Source organism: Agelaius tricolor, unplaced genomic scaffold, assembly GCF_023055355.1.
Source record: "Agelaius tricolor isolate 1412-34295 unplaced genomic scaffold, bAgeTri1.0.p SCAF_10, whole genome shotgun sequence".
In the NCBI taxonomy this organism is placed as follows: domain Eukaryota; kingdom Metazoa; phylum Chordata; class Aves; order Passeriformes; family Icteridae; genus Agelaius; species Agelaius tricolor.
In genome coordinates, this window is record NW_027269270.1 from 3,286,728 (window position 1) to 3,304,150 (window position 17,423).

Here is a 17,423-nt window from a genome sequence, read left to right on the forward strand (position 1 = left end):
TGCAGATTAAATGAATGTTGCCAGATTTGTGCCTTTCATGACAAGCAGAATGAAGAGACCATAAAGTTGCAATGAGACACAAATCCTATCCTCTGAAACCAGGTGTCAGCTCCAGCACTTACTGATGGCAATGTGTGTCAAAAATAGCTACAGCACTCATTAACCTGATAACATGGGGAAAGGGGGCAGCAGGAAACCTGCAGGAAAATGGAGAGTAGAGCAAACTGCTGAAGCAGGGAAAAAGGGAAAACAGGAGTACAAGAAGCAGAAAAGATGAAAGGCACAGAGAGTGGGCATTACAGAGAGCAGTTACTGATTCATGAAGGGAGACCAAGAATCTCACATGAAAATACCAAGACCTGGCATGACTGAACACCTAAACACTCTACATTTTTAAAAGCACAGGTCAAAGAAAACAAAACTTACTTTGTCCCATTCACAGGTACTAAACATACAAAATCATAACACATGCCATGCAAAAATATCTTAACTACACCAAAACTTTATGGAACTACTGGACTTGGTGGAGTGGCATGCTCCAGATTTAAGGGAAAAGTTCTATTTAGAGCAGTATCAGGTTTCCAAAGCCTTTCATCAGCTACATGAAGTTAAATGTTGTTGTAAGAGAACCTCAAATTCACAGCCAGCATGAAGTACTGAGTGTGAACATGAAGAAAGAAACAAACCACAACTGCCTCATCACAGTGAGATCCCATCATGCCTGTTTTGAATGATTTAAACCTCCTTTTGCTTTCTAGAAGCACATGCAAAGGTGAAAGCTTCACTTTTGGCCAAGATACAGCATTGCCACAGGAACCCTGAGAGCACTGTCCTCCACAGCATCCACAAGGACACCTTTCTACAGGTACCAAGGCACTGCAACTTCATTTCACCAGCACCAGTCAGTTAAAAGTTGATGTATTACTTTATGTGTTTCAGAAATCAGTACCAAAACCAACACCCAGAGAAAACAGAACACAGCAGAAAACCACATCAGCACCAAACAGAAACAGGTTGTTCAAATAAACATTAGTCCAGCTCCTGGATACAGCAAACATAAACAACAAGTGCTCTTGGACAAAACCAAGAAATATTTTCTAGACCTTCCTCAAAATGGTGAGGTGGGAAAACTTGCTGGAAAATCTGCACTCATTCTCATTTTTCAGGCCCTAACTGTAAAATTGAAGCAGAGCAAAACTTGCCACACCTGAGGTATGGCACAGAGATCTCTGTAACAAGAGGCACAGGTGATCAACATGCAGACTAATTAATGTGAGGTAGAAACAAACAAGGGAAAAAAAGCAACACTGAATAATTAGGCTTGTTCTGTTTCTCAATTACTACCCTGGCTTATCAGCACTGCATTTGTTAGAAACAGGAATGTGAGGTACCTGATACAGCCAATACTTAGCTGCCAATTACAGTCTCCAATAAATATAACAGTTGGCATTATTAAGTGATAACTTAAATGCATCTCAAAAATGGATTGTTTTATTCCTACATAATAATGCAAATGCAGGTCTGAAAAGGAAACCATTAGAACATATTTCTCTGCCAAGTCATTGCTTAGCAAACTAAAATCTAGGATGCTAAAGATACAATATCTCATTTTCTGGAGGGTGAGGGTGAGGCAAAAAGCCCTCAAGAGCTCCCACCTCCAGAGTGAAGCAGCATCCAACTGCAGTTACATCACTGCACAGGTTGCTACAACAGAGGCCTCTCACACACAAGCCTGTCCCCTGCTGCCAGCAGCTCCTCCAGAAAGGCTTCAGAAAGCTGATCTGATGGGCACTGAACACTCCTGTGGCACACCAGAGATGGGATGACCTCAAGCTGCTCTAGGAGAGAGAACCTGCACTTGCTCATGGCTCTTCCTCCCTTTCAAAACTATGTTGTACTCATGAGGAGGAGAGCACAGAGAAAACTAGAAAAATGAAAAGCAGAATAAAAAAGAGGAAAGGTCACCTGGGTGCTTTTTGGAAGCTGTCTGGGCCCACAATCTGCCCACCAAGGAACAGATGTCTGTGATATGTTAATCAGCAGAGGAAGCACCACATCTGCCTCTGCCTCTCTAAAACTCCCCCTCTCCTCTCAGCATTCTGTACAGCAGCAACACTGATGGGGCTGCTAATGATATTTCTGTTTTTTAATGGAGAGACAGAGATTTAGCACACAGTATAAAAATATTAAATGCAACCCTGGCTCTGCAGGTATAACTTGAAACATAAGGCAAGTCCCTGCTTTTATTTTTTTCTTAATGGCAAACAACAGCTTTCCAACAGGTGGGAGCTAGCTAATAACTTACTCAAGCTAAGTCTGTCACATTTTTCTAAGCACAAAGAGGTCCTGCACCTGGAATTAATGTATGTTAACACAGGTTGTGCCATGCTAAGGCAACCTTTCAACCTTAGGAAGTCCTGCTCTTGGAGCTCTTTCCTGAGCAGCTGCTCTCCAGCAGAGGATTGTGTTCTCACAGCACATGACAAGGCTGGGAAGGCAGGCAGATGACAAACTGCTGAGCAGGAGCAGGCAGTGTGGAATCCATGGCAGCATCAGGGAGGGCCAGGCCAGGGATGGAGGAGCTGCACTGCCCAGCACCAGGCTGCAGCTTCAGGTCCAGCTACAACCCTGCTCCCTGCCACAAAAGCTCCCTTGGGAAGCAGCTGAAACAGAAACACAGCAGACATACAGGACAGCTCCAAGCCACCTCTGACCCCACTGGCCAGATATCCAGGCTGGGTCCCTGCAGAAAGGGCAGGATCTGGAAAGATCTGATGGGTCCAAACTTCCCCCGACCCTGTCCCATTCCACTCTTACTGGAAAGGTGAGAACTTAAAAAACCTTATTCAGCAGGCACAGCCAGAAGGGAAATATGACAAAACCAGCTCAAAACCCAGCAGAAATGCTGGACTAAAAGGAAAGTAACCAAGCATTTCCAATCAGCTCCTTGAACATCATTACCAAAACAAAGCAAAAGTGTTTATCTAACGGGGTTAGCACACAACCAGCGTTAAACACGTGGCTGCAGGTAATAATTACTTGGAGAACGTTATTTTTATGCATCAGCCTCATCCTGTGAGCTCTACACAAGTCCCTACACTACACCTGAATGTTCAAAGCTTATGAAGTGTTTGCTACCGGCGTGACTGGAAACCACCAAAGCGAGCCCAGCTCTCTGCTCTCCCTGTGCACACACAGGCAAGGGAGTGAGCCAGCCGAGTAATAAAACAACACCTGCTCTTTGGGATCCTCAATCCCTAGTGCAATATTATATATCCCTATATACCACTAGCACAAACACTGAATCCCGGGCAAAAATGGGAGAGCTGGGAGGAAAAACCCCTAAAACCAACGAGAGCAGAGCCTGAATGCACATGCACAGCTGCCAGCTGCTCCGTGTTGACGCCAGTTAATGTTTCCATGTCGGTGCAGCGGGATTTGCCCCGCAGGCAGCCTGCACACACAAACACCGCCGGGCACGGCTTCTCCTGCGGAGCCACCGTGCCAGGGGAGCGCCACCGGGGACACCCCCGGGCTCAGCTCCGAGTGCGGCGCGGGACCCGCCGCGGAGGGGAGAGACCCGGGCCGGGCTGAGGCCAAGCACGCAGGGCCTGACAGTTCTCAGCGCACCGGGAGCGGGGCGGGCGCAGCCTCCGCCTAACCGGGACCCCTTCCCCTCACCTTAGCCCTGCCTGCCTCCAGCTTGCGCCTCCGCGCCTCCTCCTGCGCCTCCATGCGGCGGCCGGGCCGGTCCGTGCCCCCCGCGCCCTCACGGCGGCGGCGGTAGCAGTAACAGCGAAGCGTCGGTCATGGCCGCCCCGGGCCGCTCCCCGCCCGCCGTCGCGCCAGCCGCACCGCGCGGGGCGGGGCCCTGCGCCCATTGGCCGCAGCTCATGACGCACAGCGAGCGCCGGCCAATGGTGACGGCTTTTCTCGGCCGGGCTCCGCCCACTCTCACTAAGTGGCTGCTGGGATACCGCGGGCACGCCGGCGCGAACCTCTAGCTCCGCCCCCTCCCGCGGCAGCCACCAATGGGAGCGTCCCGCGCCTTTTCAAAAGGGCCGCTGGCCCCGCCCAGCGCGGGAGACAGCCAATGGGGAGCGAGGACTTGGAGGCGGGCAATGGAGGCGGGGTTAGGGGCGGGCAATAGAGGCGGGGCTAGGGGAGCTGCTTGAGGGAGGCGGGGCTAAGGGCGGGGCCCCATGGAGGCGGGGCTAAGGGCAGCCAATAGCGTGCGGGGAGGGTTGGTGGCTGCCTTCCCGCCTTTTTGTTTATTTGTAAATTTTTGGCGAAAAAATTAATTAATGTTCATTGGTTCTAAGGTGCATGATTCTCTTCAGTAATCAGCCTTCTGTCCAGTATTGGTTATTGATTTCTCACTCTTCATGCTAATTTGGTCGTCATTCTTTAATCCGTCCACTGTAATTTTCTTGCACATGGAGTTGTCTCCAAATTTCCAGGCTTCTGTCTTCTCTGGAGTCTTCTGGTTACTCCAACGTCCTTGAAGGGCCATACATTTAAGATCCCAGATGTCCTACCTTCAACTCCCTTTTGCTCTGCTTAGTGAAGCTACAAATCTGGTGGTTTCTTTGTATTTTGAAATAATTGAATTATAAAAACACAGGCTTTAGTCAAATGTGTTACTCAGAGCAGTGTGCTGGATTGGCAAACATTAAAAAGCCCGTCTGCCTCGAGGGCAGTAGCAAAAGACAAAGTCTGAATAATGAAATATCTTAGTGAACACCTCCAAGGACCAGGCAGCCACAACTTTTCTGGGCAGCCTGTTCCAGGGCTTCACAGAGAAGAGCTTTTTCCTACTATCCAATCTAACCCCACTCTCTGTCAGTGGGAAGTCATTTCCCCTTGTCCTGCCACTCCAGGCCCCTGTAAATTTTCCCTGTCCATCTTTCTTGTGGGCTCCCTCCAGGCACTGGAAGGCCACAGGTCCCCCCAAAGTTTCTCTTTTTCAGGCTGATCAATCCCAATTCTCTCAGCCTTTCCTTACAGCAGAGCTGCTCCACCCCTCTAACCATCTTGGTTAGTATCATAATGTATTTTTAAACTGTCTTTTAGAACTCACAGAAATTAAAATTAAGGTTATAAAATATCAAAATCAATAAAAGACATCAAAGAAATGCAATACTGGTATGGACCTCATCAGGTCATTGAATCCATTCTTATATCTGAGGAGTTCTGCAATGTTCACACATTTGGTTTTTTAATTGTTCGTAAAAACTCATGTGAAAGTTTTTTGGGTTTGTTTTTTTGGGTTTTTTTTTGGGGGGGGGGGTTGTTGGTTTTTTGGGGGTTTTTTTGATAGTTGCTCCATCATTTCCCTTAGTGGCTAATGAAGATTTCTTTCCCTGTTTTTATCAGGTTTTCTCTTCCTTATTAAGCCAAATGCTTGTGGTTTTCCAGACAAACCCCCGCCCCACTCCACCCTGTTCTTTGATTGTATCCTCTAATTTATTTAAAACCTGCTGGCCTGTCCTCTTTTCACCATCTACTTACTAATTAAACAAAGCCAGTTCTTTAAAGTCTTCCTTAGAGCCTACATTTTTTAAATGTACCCTTTTTATTTTTTATTTCCTGGATTCTTTTTCCCTCTTAAACCACCATGTCCAAAAATGAGCACCGTGTCCAAACTCTGACTTCAGCACTGCTAAATAGAGCAGAATAATGATGTCCTGTGAGGTGCACGTAACACACCTGTTATTCTTTTATAGGATTACATTTGTCTGATTTTGGTCTTTTGAATCTTCATTCTCAAGTGTGATCCCTTCTCTGGGATTCAGTGTAGCTCCAGATCTCTTCCAGCCAGATCTCGTGTGTGGCTGGCACATTCCTGGCACCCCATTTATCAGCAGGCTGTAAGATGTCCCAGGAGTAAGGATCACACTGTGACCAAGTGTGGAAAAGAGAGAAAAGAGAAAGTGTGGAAAAAGAGAAAAGAGGGGAAAGAGAGATCCTTTAGCAGGTTTGCTGGAAAGTGCCTTTTAAATTTTTTTTTTTAATATTTTTTTTTTCCCTAGTACTGGATTTCCTCTGGGATACCTGTCACATCAAGCACAAACTTCTCTTCCTTTCCTCTGTAGTAAATTCAGTTGTTTCACACTGGGGCTGTACTTTTAATGCAATACTTTTACCTGTTTCTTTCTCTCAAACTATTTTGTGACCCTCTATTCATACTACAATGAAGGCTCTAGAAATTCAGCTTTTAGGGGCACTGTGGTAAACCATTTGATGGTAAAATAATCAGCTCAATATTCACCAGCAATCAGAAAGGATGGGTTTCTTTCCCAGCACAGAAGCAAACTACACTGATGCAGTTTACAGGCATAACTAGCAAACTCCTTGTCAAAGGCTGCTGCAGCTGCAAAGATGAAAGGGTCAGAGATGCCAGAGAAAAATTTTGTTGGGATTTTCAAGTACAGAAATGGGCTCAGAGTTGTTTCTTTCCCAGGAGAGAGCTGCTGGCAGGTGAGAGGATTTTCTGCTCTGCCCTTCACCCCAGAGCCCTGCTGGAGGAGCTGAACCCCAGCTCTGACCCAGCACAGCTGCTTTGGGGATCCCTGCACCTCAGTTTCCCTAAATTCTCCAGTGCCTTGCAGCCTGTGTGTTTTTAGGGATGGGCTGTGTGTGTGTCACAGCTGGGAGAGGGGATCTGTGCTGCTCTCACACAGCTCACGAGCATCTCTGAGCTGCTCCAGTGCCTCTGCTGCAGTTCTGCTGTGGCCTTTGAGTGAGGAAGGGGCTGTAACTTGTCTCTCCTGGGAGCAGAGGATCCTAACTTGGTTGTAACCTGTCTCTCCTGGGCTTAAAATATCCTACTGAGAAGGAGTGTCTGTCACTTGGCTTTTTTCTCTTGCCTTGGTGTTCATTTTATGGATGTCACTGATAAATGTGACCCTGTTTTTATGCTGGTAGGGTGAGGGAGACATTCTGCAGCTTTCTTGGGAGATGGTAACCAAAAGGATGTTGCACCATAGCCTCTTGACTCTTGAACTTACCCAGGGGAGAGTTCCAGCTATGCTCCTTCAATTTTTTAGTCACTGTGTGGTAATAACTCAGGCAAAAGTCTAAAGTGTGTTATTCCCCTGTAGTGGAATAAACAGGTACCAATCAGCAAGATCATAACCTGACTGCTGGCACTGGGCTTGTTTTAAAGAACCATTGGCTTTTATTTCTTTTTTTTTTTTTGTTGTCCACAAATGTGCCAGGCATTTGCTTTACCCAAGGTACACAAGCTTCTGTGCCTGGAGATGAAATTGTTTATGTTACCTGTTGACACTATAAACTTAGCAACCAGGCACAAACCTCTGGGCTAATAAAAGTCTCTAACAACACAGAGGCCAGGCTTGGTGATGCTGCCAGGGGAAGGATAGCAACCAGTAGGAACAGACAAATAAATATTCAGTCTCAGTTGCCTTCTTGTGAGCATCACAAGCTGCAGCACAAAAGTATGTTGAGAGAAATGGCAGGAAAAGCTGTGTCTGTGATTTTGTGAATGCCTGTACTCATTCTGACCTGGGAGTGAAACTGAAGCTTTTATCTGCTTCTCTCAATTTCTGCTCATCTTGTGTTATTTTTTTTTTTTTTAATAATGGAATTATTCTGTGAAGATTGTGGAGGGAAAAAAATGAGCACTGAAAACCTATCTGCCTCTGTTTAGCATTTTAACCTGCTTTTGCCTGCCTGCTCTTGCAGAGATGATGGCAGATCCTTCAGTGGTGGATCAGCTGACACGACTGAAACTCAAACTCCTAGAAAAGGTAAGGGAATCATTCTGCAGGGGTCACCTTTGCTCTGCTTTTTGCTTTTGCATGTTTAAGCATTGACACTGAATTTTGCTCTTGCATGTTGAAGCATCAACACTGTATTTTAACATAAATTTATTATGTTATAGTATAACTCTACTGATATACACTGAGGAGTGGCACTACTCACTGTCACTTTCTTGAATAACATTCTACAAGTTTATGTGGGCCTACAGTAAATTAAATTGACTTTGATTTCATGGGAGATGTCATCAGTTAGCTCAAAGCCAAAGTTTGAGCTGGGACAGGCAAAGTTTAGGAGTAAATCTTGGGTAAAGAGAATCTCAGATTGTTTTAAGGCAATTTCATGTCTGCTTTCACATAAGATGTGTTGCCTGGTCTGACCTTTGCTGAATCAAGAGTCCAGATCTTGGACTATCAGGCAAGCCCAAACTCAACATTATCAAGTCCTTCATATGATGCAGCTCTCTGCCCTACAAAATAAATTCTGTCTCCTGATTTACCATGCTATCAGTTTTAAGGTCTGGAATAGCTTGGACAGTTGGAAGCACCACTATTCTTTACTGTAACTAGATTTGTAATGAAACATTTCATACTTCTTTAAGAACCACCATTTTTCTCCACCTCTGCTCTATTTCCTCCATCCCAAACTCCTGCCATAGGCTTGGGAATCCTTGTGAGCTCTTCTGCCTGACTTATAACCAGTCCTGGTTATGGTTCTGCCAACAGAGACTAGAAAGTGAACAGGAGAACCTAGAGAAGATGGATTTGTCTCTCCCAGCTGCAAGTAAGAGAAGCATTTGTTCTAATTTTAGGCATATTTTGGAAAGGCCTCGCTTATGTTCTCAGGCATGAGTTCCTCAGGAGATGATCCCCTCTCTTCCCTTCATCTGTGAGCAAACTGCTTTTCATCTTTTGAATTTCTTCACCTGTTTTTTTTTTCCTGACCAAGGGAAGTGAACAACCAGCTGAGCACTGACATAAGATGCCTTCCTGCCCAGGAAAGGTTCATCTTACCCTGTGCAGCCTCTCAGCTGGAGCAAACTGATGCTGATCCAGTTTGTCCTAGCTCTTACACCAAGGAGTACACCCTGTTGTAGTCCAGCTCTTTGCTTGGCTTTGGTGATTCTAAAAAGGCAGGAGGAATATTTCTTTGCATGGCACATGCACTGTTTATATTATCTATGGATTCAAGGCCACCAGTGGAAGCTCTGTGATATTTCTAGACTGTACTGTGGGCTCCTATTCATTGATCTGATGCACAAATAGTTGGAATTTTCTAACGCTGTGGCCAAACATTTTTAAAAATCCCCTAGAACAATTTACAGTTTCGGAATACAAAATGGTGCTTTCCTGAGCAGATGCCAGGCATGGCTCCAAAGTATATGAAAACATTCTTGCTTATCTTCATTTCAAAATAATGTGTGGGATGAACTGAAAAAGAAGTTGATGCAGAACAAAATGGAAACAGAAAAGCTGACATTCAAACCAGAGCTCGATGGAGCTGTTACTACAGACAGGCATCCTCTGCATGCACAGGGCACATCTAGAAATCTTGAGCCAGAAATGGATTCCTAAACCAGGAGGTTAAAAGGGGGCTTTGGAAAGCAATCTTAAGAGTTTATTTTCAGGGGAGTTTTGCCTTTGTAGAGCTGCTGAGCAGCTGTGGCTGCACATGGCATAAAGTCATTATCCACACATGTATTTGACAAGAAAAGCAGCCCAAGCCTTTTGTGGAAGAACTCAAGCTGCTGAAGCAGAGAGACACTGAGTCCCCAGGCAGGTGCAGGGGAGAGTCCCTTTATGGCAAAACCCAGGTCTTTTTGAGCAGTTAGGCCTTGACTTTACACAGTTTGAAATTATAACAGACATAATGCAACCAACCACCATACACCACAGTGTGAGCACATCATGGTTATAGAACTACTTTTTCTACCCCTAATTCAGCTGAGTCACTTTCCCACAGTCCTTTTCTGCTTGGCCAAAGTAGGAGGCCTGAGCCATGATTTTAAAAAGGTAACAAGACCCTTATTTTGTAAGGTTTTACCCATATGCAACATCCAGCTATCCAATACCACATTTTCCACAGTGATATCATAACACAGGTGCTGTAAGAGCTCTGTCTTTGTGATCCTTTGGGGAGATAATGGAAACTCTTCCTTTTCCAGGGAACAGACCTCAGGACCTGCTCCAAAGTGCCCTGAGGCAAAGGAAAGATCTGCTGCAGGAGCTCAGGGTAAGAGCAGACATGGGCCAGTTCCCTGCACATCCACTGCTGCTGTGGGTTCAGTGCTTTCCTGGCCTTTAATTCTGGGGCTGGGCAGGGTTTAGTGCTCTGCTGCTTTGGAATATAAAGGCTGGGCCAGCTAATCAGGGAAAAGAGCCTGGAGAGCAGCTTGGCTTCTCTCACTGCAGCTGAGGGAGCTTGCACCTGCTTCAGGCACTAAAGTGGGGTGATTCTGCTTCTCCTGAAGCTGCTGCATCATAAACTTGCTGTGCCAAAATGCAAAGAAGGGATTTTTAGCGATGCCGCAGTAGAGACAATCATAATTGTTATTTATTCCTAGTTTGTGGAGGATACCAACTATTATTGAAATGTTTTCCCAGACTTTTGGCAGCTTGTTCTGTGCATTTTTTACCCCCAATCCTTTTTGCTTGTGTTTCAAGATCTGTGGGAAGGAGAACTGTCTGGCAGTGCCCTTGCTGCAGGCTCCCAGGGGCTGATCCCATTTAGTCCAGGGAGCATAACCACACTGTCTGCCTTGCTGTGTCCAGGTTTTCTTTAAGAAAATAAAAAAATACTTGACTTTGCAGGAGCAGCACCTTCTGGAAGAGCTTTCACAGCCACCTGCACCAGATGGAGGACACTGCCCTGACCACAGAGCTGCCCTCCCACAAATCTACCAGATCCCTTTCCCAGCTTCCCCAGTGGAGCCACCAAGGATTATCCAGCAGACAGTAAGGATTGGCTCCAAGAAAACACCAGCAGCACTGTGCCAGTCTGAGCTGACAACTGGGGAGCTGTATGGGATTGCTCATCCCACAAAAAGGGAAGACATGCCTCTTGCTCGTTGATGGGACCCTTGCTGCCTGCTGTGAAACCTAAGGGGAAATAAGGGGAAGCTTTATTTGCCATCTTGCAAATAAGGCCCAAAATTAACAATGATGGTTTACTCCTGGAGCAAGATGGCAAAAGGAGTGGCAGGGCTGCCCACACTCCAGCCTGGCCATTCAGCCACTTGCTATTGCACATCACTGCCTGTTCAGGCAGCCCACAGCCTCAACAGCTTCTCCATGAGGATCCCAGAGTTCTCCTGAAGCCTAGGCAGATGACAGCTGATCCCATAGCTGGGAGAGCTGGCCAAAACCAAGCCTGACTCGTCCATTTTTCCTTCCTGTTCCAGATGCCAGCTCAGCCTGCCACCATCATCCAGCAGTTGCCTCATCCCTCCCCTGTGATCACACAGATTCCCCCAGCCCAGCCCTTTGCAGCCCCCCGCTCTGGGAGCATCAAGGAAGGTAAGAAACCCTGCACACAGCAGCCAGGGGACATGGGATGGGGTCCAAGCTCGTCAGGGATGTGCTGTTTAATGAGCTGGTGGAGCTTGGGAAGTTGTGCTTCGTAAATGGGGTGGGTAGCGGTTGTGAAAGGCATTCAGTTGTGAAATTCTTATCACTAAAGCTAAAGAAAAAGGAACTACAAACTCAAAGGAAGATTGGGGAAGCAGAACAGCTCAACTTGTGGCACTGAGTAATATGAACAAAGTCAAAGTCATGCACATGGGTGATTCTGGAATTGGCAAACAGGCTTCTAAAATCTGGTTTTATTCTTTTGTTCCTTCCTAACCTGCTGTTCAATCTCCTCAGGCTTTTGTTTGCACCCTGTGTTTGGAAACAAGACAGAACATCTGAAAGTTGTTCTAAATATAAACAATAAAAGAGTTTGTTTCTAAACATAGGTGGGTGCTACTGTGAAATGATACATGAAATAAAACCTGGGACAATTTCCCTGGCTCAGCCTTCAGCCAAAGGTTCATCCCACCCAGGAATCCTCAGTCATGGAACTGCAGTATTTCCCAGCTCATACTTCATCCAAGTGTCTGGATTTTTGTATCAGAGTTTATTTCCATAACCAAAATAGTCCAAATCCACTCATGACTTCTCTGAAGCTGCTACATGTAAACTACTTTTTATATGATCAGTAAAAAGGAAAATGAGAGTTGCCTTCATTATTTTTTTCCCTTCTTTTTTTCTCCCCTCTCCCTCTTCACTCCTCCCCAAGTGAATTAGTTACACTGCCCAAGTCCTTTGGATCCCAGAGATGCTGTAAGGAGATTTGATGTGCATGAAATGACAGATTGAGGCTTGGGCTTGATGATGTCCAGGGTCTTTCCCAACCTTTTCTATTCTATGAGCCAGTGGGCTCTCACTCAAGGTGGCACTGCAATATCACATAAATGTGAGGAAACCTCACAGGACGAGCCTGTCCTTGCTGGAGTGAGGGAAAGCTGCAGCTCAGCCCTTCTCCATCCTGCCATGCAGGGCAAGACAAGAGACTCAGCAGCAGCTTTCCTGTAGGAGGGAGGGGAAACAGGAAACATGGGATGAACCACCCCACTCACAGACATTAACTTTTTACTGTCTGGGGAAATAATGCCAATATTCTTCATGTGTGTCTTGGTTTGAAAAGACAGGGGTCTGTCAAGGAAGGCAGGAGCCTTCTTTGAAATGGAAAATGTAAACTCTCTCTGAATTATTGTAATTTTTAAATTAAGGGGGTTTCAGGTAAAGATATGGTAATAGGAATAACAGTTGTTTTACTAGGAAAATTTAAAAAATAGTACAAAAAGACTAAAAAATAAACTACTGACAGAGTTAGAATACAACTTGACACTGTTGGTAAGGGTGTTGGTAGCAGTTTTGATTAAATGGTGGCTGTAGTTTTCTTGGAGTGACAGATGTGATTTTGTCAAAGCAGTGATTTTGTAGAAGGGTGTAGGGGTTTTTTTGAAAGTCTGGTGGTGGTGTAGATGGGTTTGGTATTTTTCTGGGCATTTAGTGGAGAAGATAGTTATTCCTTTGGGAATTTAGTGAGAAAAGGGTGTCTCTGTTGTTTTAAGTCTCAGATTATATTTGGGTAGGAATGTTTGGCTCTTCTTTCTGGGTGGAGCATCTCACAGTGGGATGATGTAATTTTTATCAGCCATGCAGGGACACTCAGTGGCCTCTTTAATAGATGATATCTCTCTGGAGGGAGGATGGGTTGTGGAAGAGATAAAGAAAACTGCCCCATGAACAGAAGAGAACTGCCCTACTCCTAATAGATGGTAAATAGGATACACACATACCTTACACCTCAGGACAATGTGCCCCCTTTCAGCTGCCTTGCCTCTGTGGCAGTGCCCACTCTGTCTGCTGGAGGACACTCCTTACCATTGTGCCTCTGCTGCTTGCCAGCTGCAGAGAAAGCTCTTATTCTTTTCTTCTCTTCCCAGATATGGTGGAGATGATGCTGATGCAGAATGCTCAGATGCACCAGATCATGATGCAGAACATGATGCTGAAGGCTCTGCCACCAGCACTGCTCACACAGCTTGGGGGGGCAACGGCTCCTCTCCCCCAGCAGGTAACAAACAACACCCAGCAACACCCAGCTCTCTCTCATCCCCCTGAGAGAGAGCTGGGAGAGCCAGAGCACTGTGGAGGACCCTGCACCTCAGGAAGGATGGCAGAGGAAGAGCATGCCCTGATGCCCACCTTCCTCTCCAGGCCGTCCTGCCATGCTGCATTTCCCTGGCATGGACTAATGGGATAAACTGGAGGGAGTGGGGTCTGAGGATCAGGTGAAATCTGAAGTCACCAAGTGTTCTTGGGCCTTCTGTAGTGGAACCTGCAGACTCTTTTCCAGACATATCCCAAAAATCTTCCTTTCCCAAGGGGTGGCTGAGTGGAAGCCTGCCCCCTCAGCTAGGGAACCCCCTGCCTCCTCCATGAGGGGCACAGGTTTCTGCCCAAAAAACTCAAATGAACATTTTAAATAACTATATATATGGTTATATATAGTTATATATAACGGTTATATATATATAATTATATATATAATAATATATATTGTAATATATATAATAATGTATAATAATATATATAATAATATATAATAATATATATAATTATATATTATATAATATATAATATTTATATAACTATAAAACCAAAAAGTGTCAAGCAATTAAACACCTTACCCAAACTACCAAAAAATTCATCTACAATAAAACTCCTAAAAATAAAAAAACAACAAATGCTGATTGCCACCTCAACAATGCACCGCCAACAATACCAAACAAATCAAGATGCTGTAATCCCCATCCACAAAATAATCCATGAGCTAAAAACCCAAAAAATAGTCAGCAAAACCCACTCACCCTTCAACAGCCCCATTTAACCTGTGCATAAATCTAAATAATAAGAACATTTAAAAAATCTAAAATAATAAAAATTAACTGTAGACTACAGTGCATTGAATAAAATAACTCCACCACCAAGCACTGCTGTACCAAACATACTAAAACTCTGTCACTATAGGACAAGGAACAACACACCATGAAACACTGCTGTTTTCAAGGGGAAAAAAGGGAAGTTTATTTTCTGGCTTCAACATTTATAGATTTCTAAAAATGACAGTGGATTGGAGGGTGAAAGTGCCACTTCTCCAATGACACCGAACAAACTAACAGCCTATCAAATTTCTCCTCCTCTATAAAAGAATGCAAAACAGTAAGTTATTTAAAGAAAGTGTGTGAGAAAGTTTGTTACAAGAATGCAAACATCAGAAGGCTTAGAAAAATCTTAAAAAATCAGGGCGACAAAACTCCAATACAAACTTAAATCCAAACCAGCAAAGTAGTATGGCCCCTATGGATATTGCCAATGCACTTTTCTCCATTCCAAAGGCACCCTTTGTCTCTCTCCAACAAGGACCTGCAGCTTGCTGCCCCCCTGGCAGTGAAGGCAGAGAGGCCCAAGGTACCTGTGGTGCACCACCACCACCATTACCCTCCCACAGGGGTGTTCCCTGTGCCCCCCAGCACAGAACAGCCCTGGAGCAGCACCTCTGCCCAGCCCCTGTAAGTCAGCAGGCAGCTGTGACCTGCTCCTGCAGCCCTTTCTCTCTGCCCAGGTGGGGTGGCAAGGCACATTGTGGGATAAATGTGGGCATCTGACAAGGGGCAGGGTCACAGGGATCCCCCACCCTGCCATGCTGCATTGCTGTGCTCTGCAGGGCCTCCCACCCTGCCTTTTGGGTCTCCCACCCTGCTTTTTGGATCTTCCACCCTGCCTTTTGGGTCTCCCACCCTGCCTTTTGGATCTCCCACCCTGCCTTTTGGATCTCCCACTCTGCCTTTTGGATCTCCCACCCTGCTTTTTGGATCTTCCACCCTGCCTTTTGTGTCTCCCACCCTGCCTTTTGGATCTCCCACCCTGCTTTTGGATCTCCCACCCTGCCTTTTGGGTCTCCCACCCTGCTTTTTGGATCTCCCACTCTGCCTTTTGGATCTCCCACCCTGCCTTTTGGATCTTCCACCCTGCTTTTTGGATCTCCCACTCTGCCTTTTGGATCTTCCACCCTGCCTTTTGTGTCTCCCACCCTGCTTTTTGGATCTTCCACCCTGCCTTTTGTGTCTCCCACCCTGCTTTTTGGATCTTCCACCCTGCCTTTTGTGTCTCCCACCCTGCTTTTTGGATCTTCCACCCTGCCTTTTGTGTCTCCCACCCTGCTTTTTGGATCTTCCACCCTGCCTTTTGGGTCTCCCACCCTGCCTTTTGGATCTCCCACTCTGCCTTTTGGATCTCCCACCCTGCCTTTTGGATCTCCCACCCTGCCTTTTGGATCTCCCACTCTGCCTTTTGGATCTCCCACCCTGCCTTTTGGATCTCCCACCCTGCCTTTTGGATCTCCCACTCTGCCTTTTGGATCTCCCACCCTGCTTTTGGATCTCCCACCCTGCCTTTTGGGTCTCCCACCCTGCTTTTTGGGTCTCCCACCCTGCTTTTGGATCTCCCACTCTGCCTTTTGGATCTCCCACCCTGCCTTTTGGATCTTCCACCCTGCTTTTTGGATCTCCCACTCTGCCTTTTGGATCTTCCACCCTGCCTTTTGTGTCTCCCACTCTGCCTTTTGGATCTCCCACCTTGCCTTTTGTGTCTCCCACCCTGCCTTTTGGGTCTCCCACCCTGCCTTTTGGGTTTCCCACCCTGCATTTTGGGTCTCCCACCCTCTGCCTTTTGGGTGTCCCTGTGAACCCAGCAGTCACCTGCCAGATAAGGCAGGCGTGGGGAAGTGCTAAGGGTCCCAGCAGGGTTTATGTTCTTTAAGCACTGCTGGGACATTTGCTAATCAGAAATTGCTGGGAAAATAAAAAACCCAAACCACCAGCTAAGAGAAATGATACAAAGGGAGGGGAGTACCAGAAATAATGCTGAGCCTTTGCCATAAGTTTGTGCTTGCAGCTGGAGGGGGTGGGTGTCAAGTGCAGAAATGGCTGAACTCCTCCCCAGGATGCTCCCAAATCCATAGAGCCCTTGAGCCCTGTGCACAGGCAGCTCCTCCAGGGGCTCCCTTGCTTTGTGCCTTCCTCTGAGCCTCTCCTGCTTGGCTTCCTAGGTGCTAGGAAGTTCTTACATGCCAAGGCTGATAAAGAAATGCCCCTTGCTGGAGCCTGGAAAGGGGGGTGATATGGGGACACGCTGAGAACTCCACTTTTATTTCTGTCCATGGCTCTTTCAGGGCCTTAGTGAACAGGAGAACAGGAAGGAGGCAGCTGCAGCCTTGGGCACGGGTGACCTGCTGGCAGGGGTGTCTGCACAGCCCTCTTTAGCAGAGGATTTGAATTCCTGAACAGATTATTTCCCTAATGGGATTACAAGGGATGAGCATTTCTACCTATTTCCCCTTGCCACGGGTTTGTAATCTGAACCAGTAAAGAACCCCTGGCTCCTGTCAGGATCAGTGCAATTCAATGCAGAAATCAGTAGGTCTTGTCATGGCCTTTAACCTTTGTTCTTCCTCTTCTTCAGCTGCCTGCCACCACAAGGTGTGAGACCAAACACTGTGTGTTTTGCAGTTGCAGCACTACTGGCTGTTACTAAACTCAATAACCCCATTTTTCTCATTGCAGGTGGCCCACATACTGACAGTACAGGATCCTCTGCAAGTGGACCAGAGCCTTTCTAAAACCAATAAAATCTTGCTGTTCTTCCTCAGCCTTGTCTTTTTCTTGAGCACTTTTCCCTCCTTTACTTTTCCCCAGAGGACAGGCTTTAATCCATGCCCATGTTATCCTGTTCTTTTTAGTTTTATTTACGACTTCTTGAAAGGCTCACATGGAGTTTTTATCAGGCAACACTTTTTCATGCTCTCAGAAGCCTGGTTTTGCTTAATATAGAAAGATGAATGATGATTTTATAGCACTTTCTCAAAATCTTCCCACCTTCTGTTTTTAGAGTGGAGAACATCTGTACACTGGCTTTGCCTGCTGCAGTTTGTGAGTGAGTCTGATTAAAAGAACCCAGGGACCTAAATTTTGTTTGGAATGAAGAAAAGATAGTAACTATCACTGCTGGAAGCCGTCTGTGTTCCAAAAAAAA

At 46.1% G+C, this 17,423-nt stretch overlaps 2 protein-coding genes across 14 annotated transcripts in view; one reads left to right on the top strand and one right to left on the bottom strand.

Annotated features, from left to right (window-relative positions):
• Positions 1-3,834, bottom strand: part of PCNT (pericentrin) — a 70,166-nt gene extending 66,332 nt beyond the window's left edge. For all 8 annotated transcript variants that reach the window (XM_071434422.1, XM_071434421.1, XM_071434426.1 and 5 more), the window contains exon 1: positions 3,682-3,834. In XM_071434422.1, the coding sequence (XP_071290523.1) occupies positions 3,682-3,735 (54 nt within the window). In that variant the 5' untranslated portion in view covers positions 3,736-3,834. The remainder of the gene's footprint in view (positions 1-3,681) is intronic.
• Positions 3,835-7,084: 3,250 nt separating this feature from the next.
• CUNH21orf58 (chromosome unknown C21orf58 homolog) lies at positions 7,085-17,039 on the top strand. 6 transcript variants are annotated; one of them, XM_071434429.1, is made up of 9 exons: positions 7,085-7,460; positions 7,708-7,772; positions 8,508-8,565; positions 9,947-10,014; positions 10,593-10,736; positions 11,183-11,297; positions 13,274-13,404; positions 14,754-14,902; positions 16,854-17,039. In XM_071434429.1, the coding sequence occupies exons 2-9, from the start codon at positions 7,710-7,712 to the stop codon at positions 17,008-17,010; spliced, it is 885 nt and encodes a 294-aa protein (XP_071290530.1). In that variant the 5' UTR covers positions 7,085-7,460; positions 7,708-7,709; the 3' UTR covers positions 17,011-17,039. The 6 variants fall into 6 exon arrangements, with proteins under 6 accessions (XP_071290530.1, XP_071290532.1, XP_071290531.1 ...); XM_071434431.1 differs by having other exon boundaries at positions 7,086-7,460; positions 8,441-8,565; XM_071434430.1 differs by lacking the exon at positions 7,085-7,460 and having other exon boundaries at positions 7,471-7,772; positions 16,854-16,870; positions 16,955-17,039.
• The last annotated feature ends 384 nt before the right edge of the window (positions 17,040-17,423 follow it).

What these genes read in the sequence shown, in the direction of transcription:
- CUNH21orf58 (XM_071434429.1), top strand. Translation starts at nt 7,710, where the DNA reads ATGATGGCAGATCCTTCAGTGGTGGATCAGCTGACACGACTGAAACTC. An exon ending in CGGCTCCTCTCCCCCAGCAG is followed by an intron (nt 13,405 to 14,753) that starts GTAACAAACAAC and finishes CTCTCCAACAAG; the next exon opens with GACCTGCAGCTTGCTGCCCC. An exon ending in AGCACCTCTGCCCAGCCCCT is followed by an intron (nt 14,903 to 16,853) that starts GTAAGTCAGCAG and finishes CCTCTTCTTCAG; the next exon opens with CTGCCTGCCACCACAAGGTG.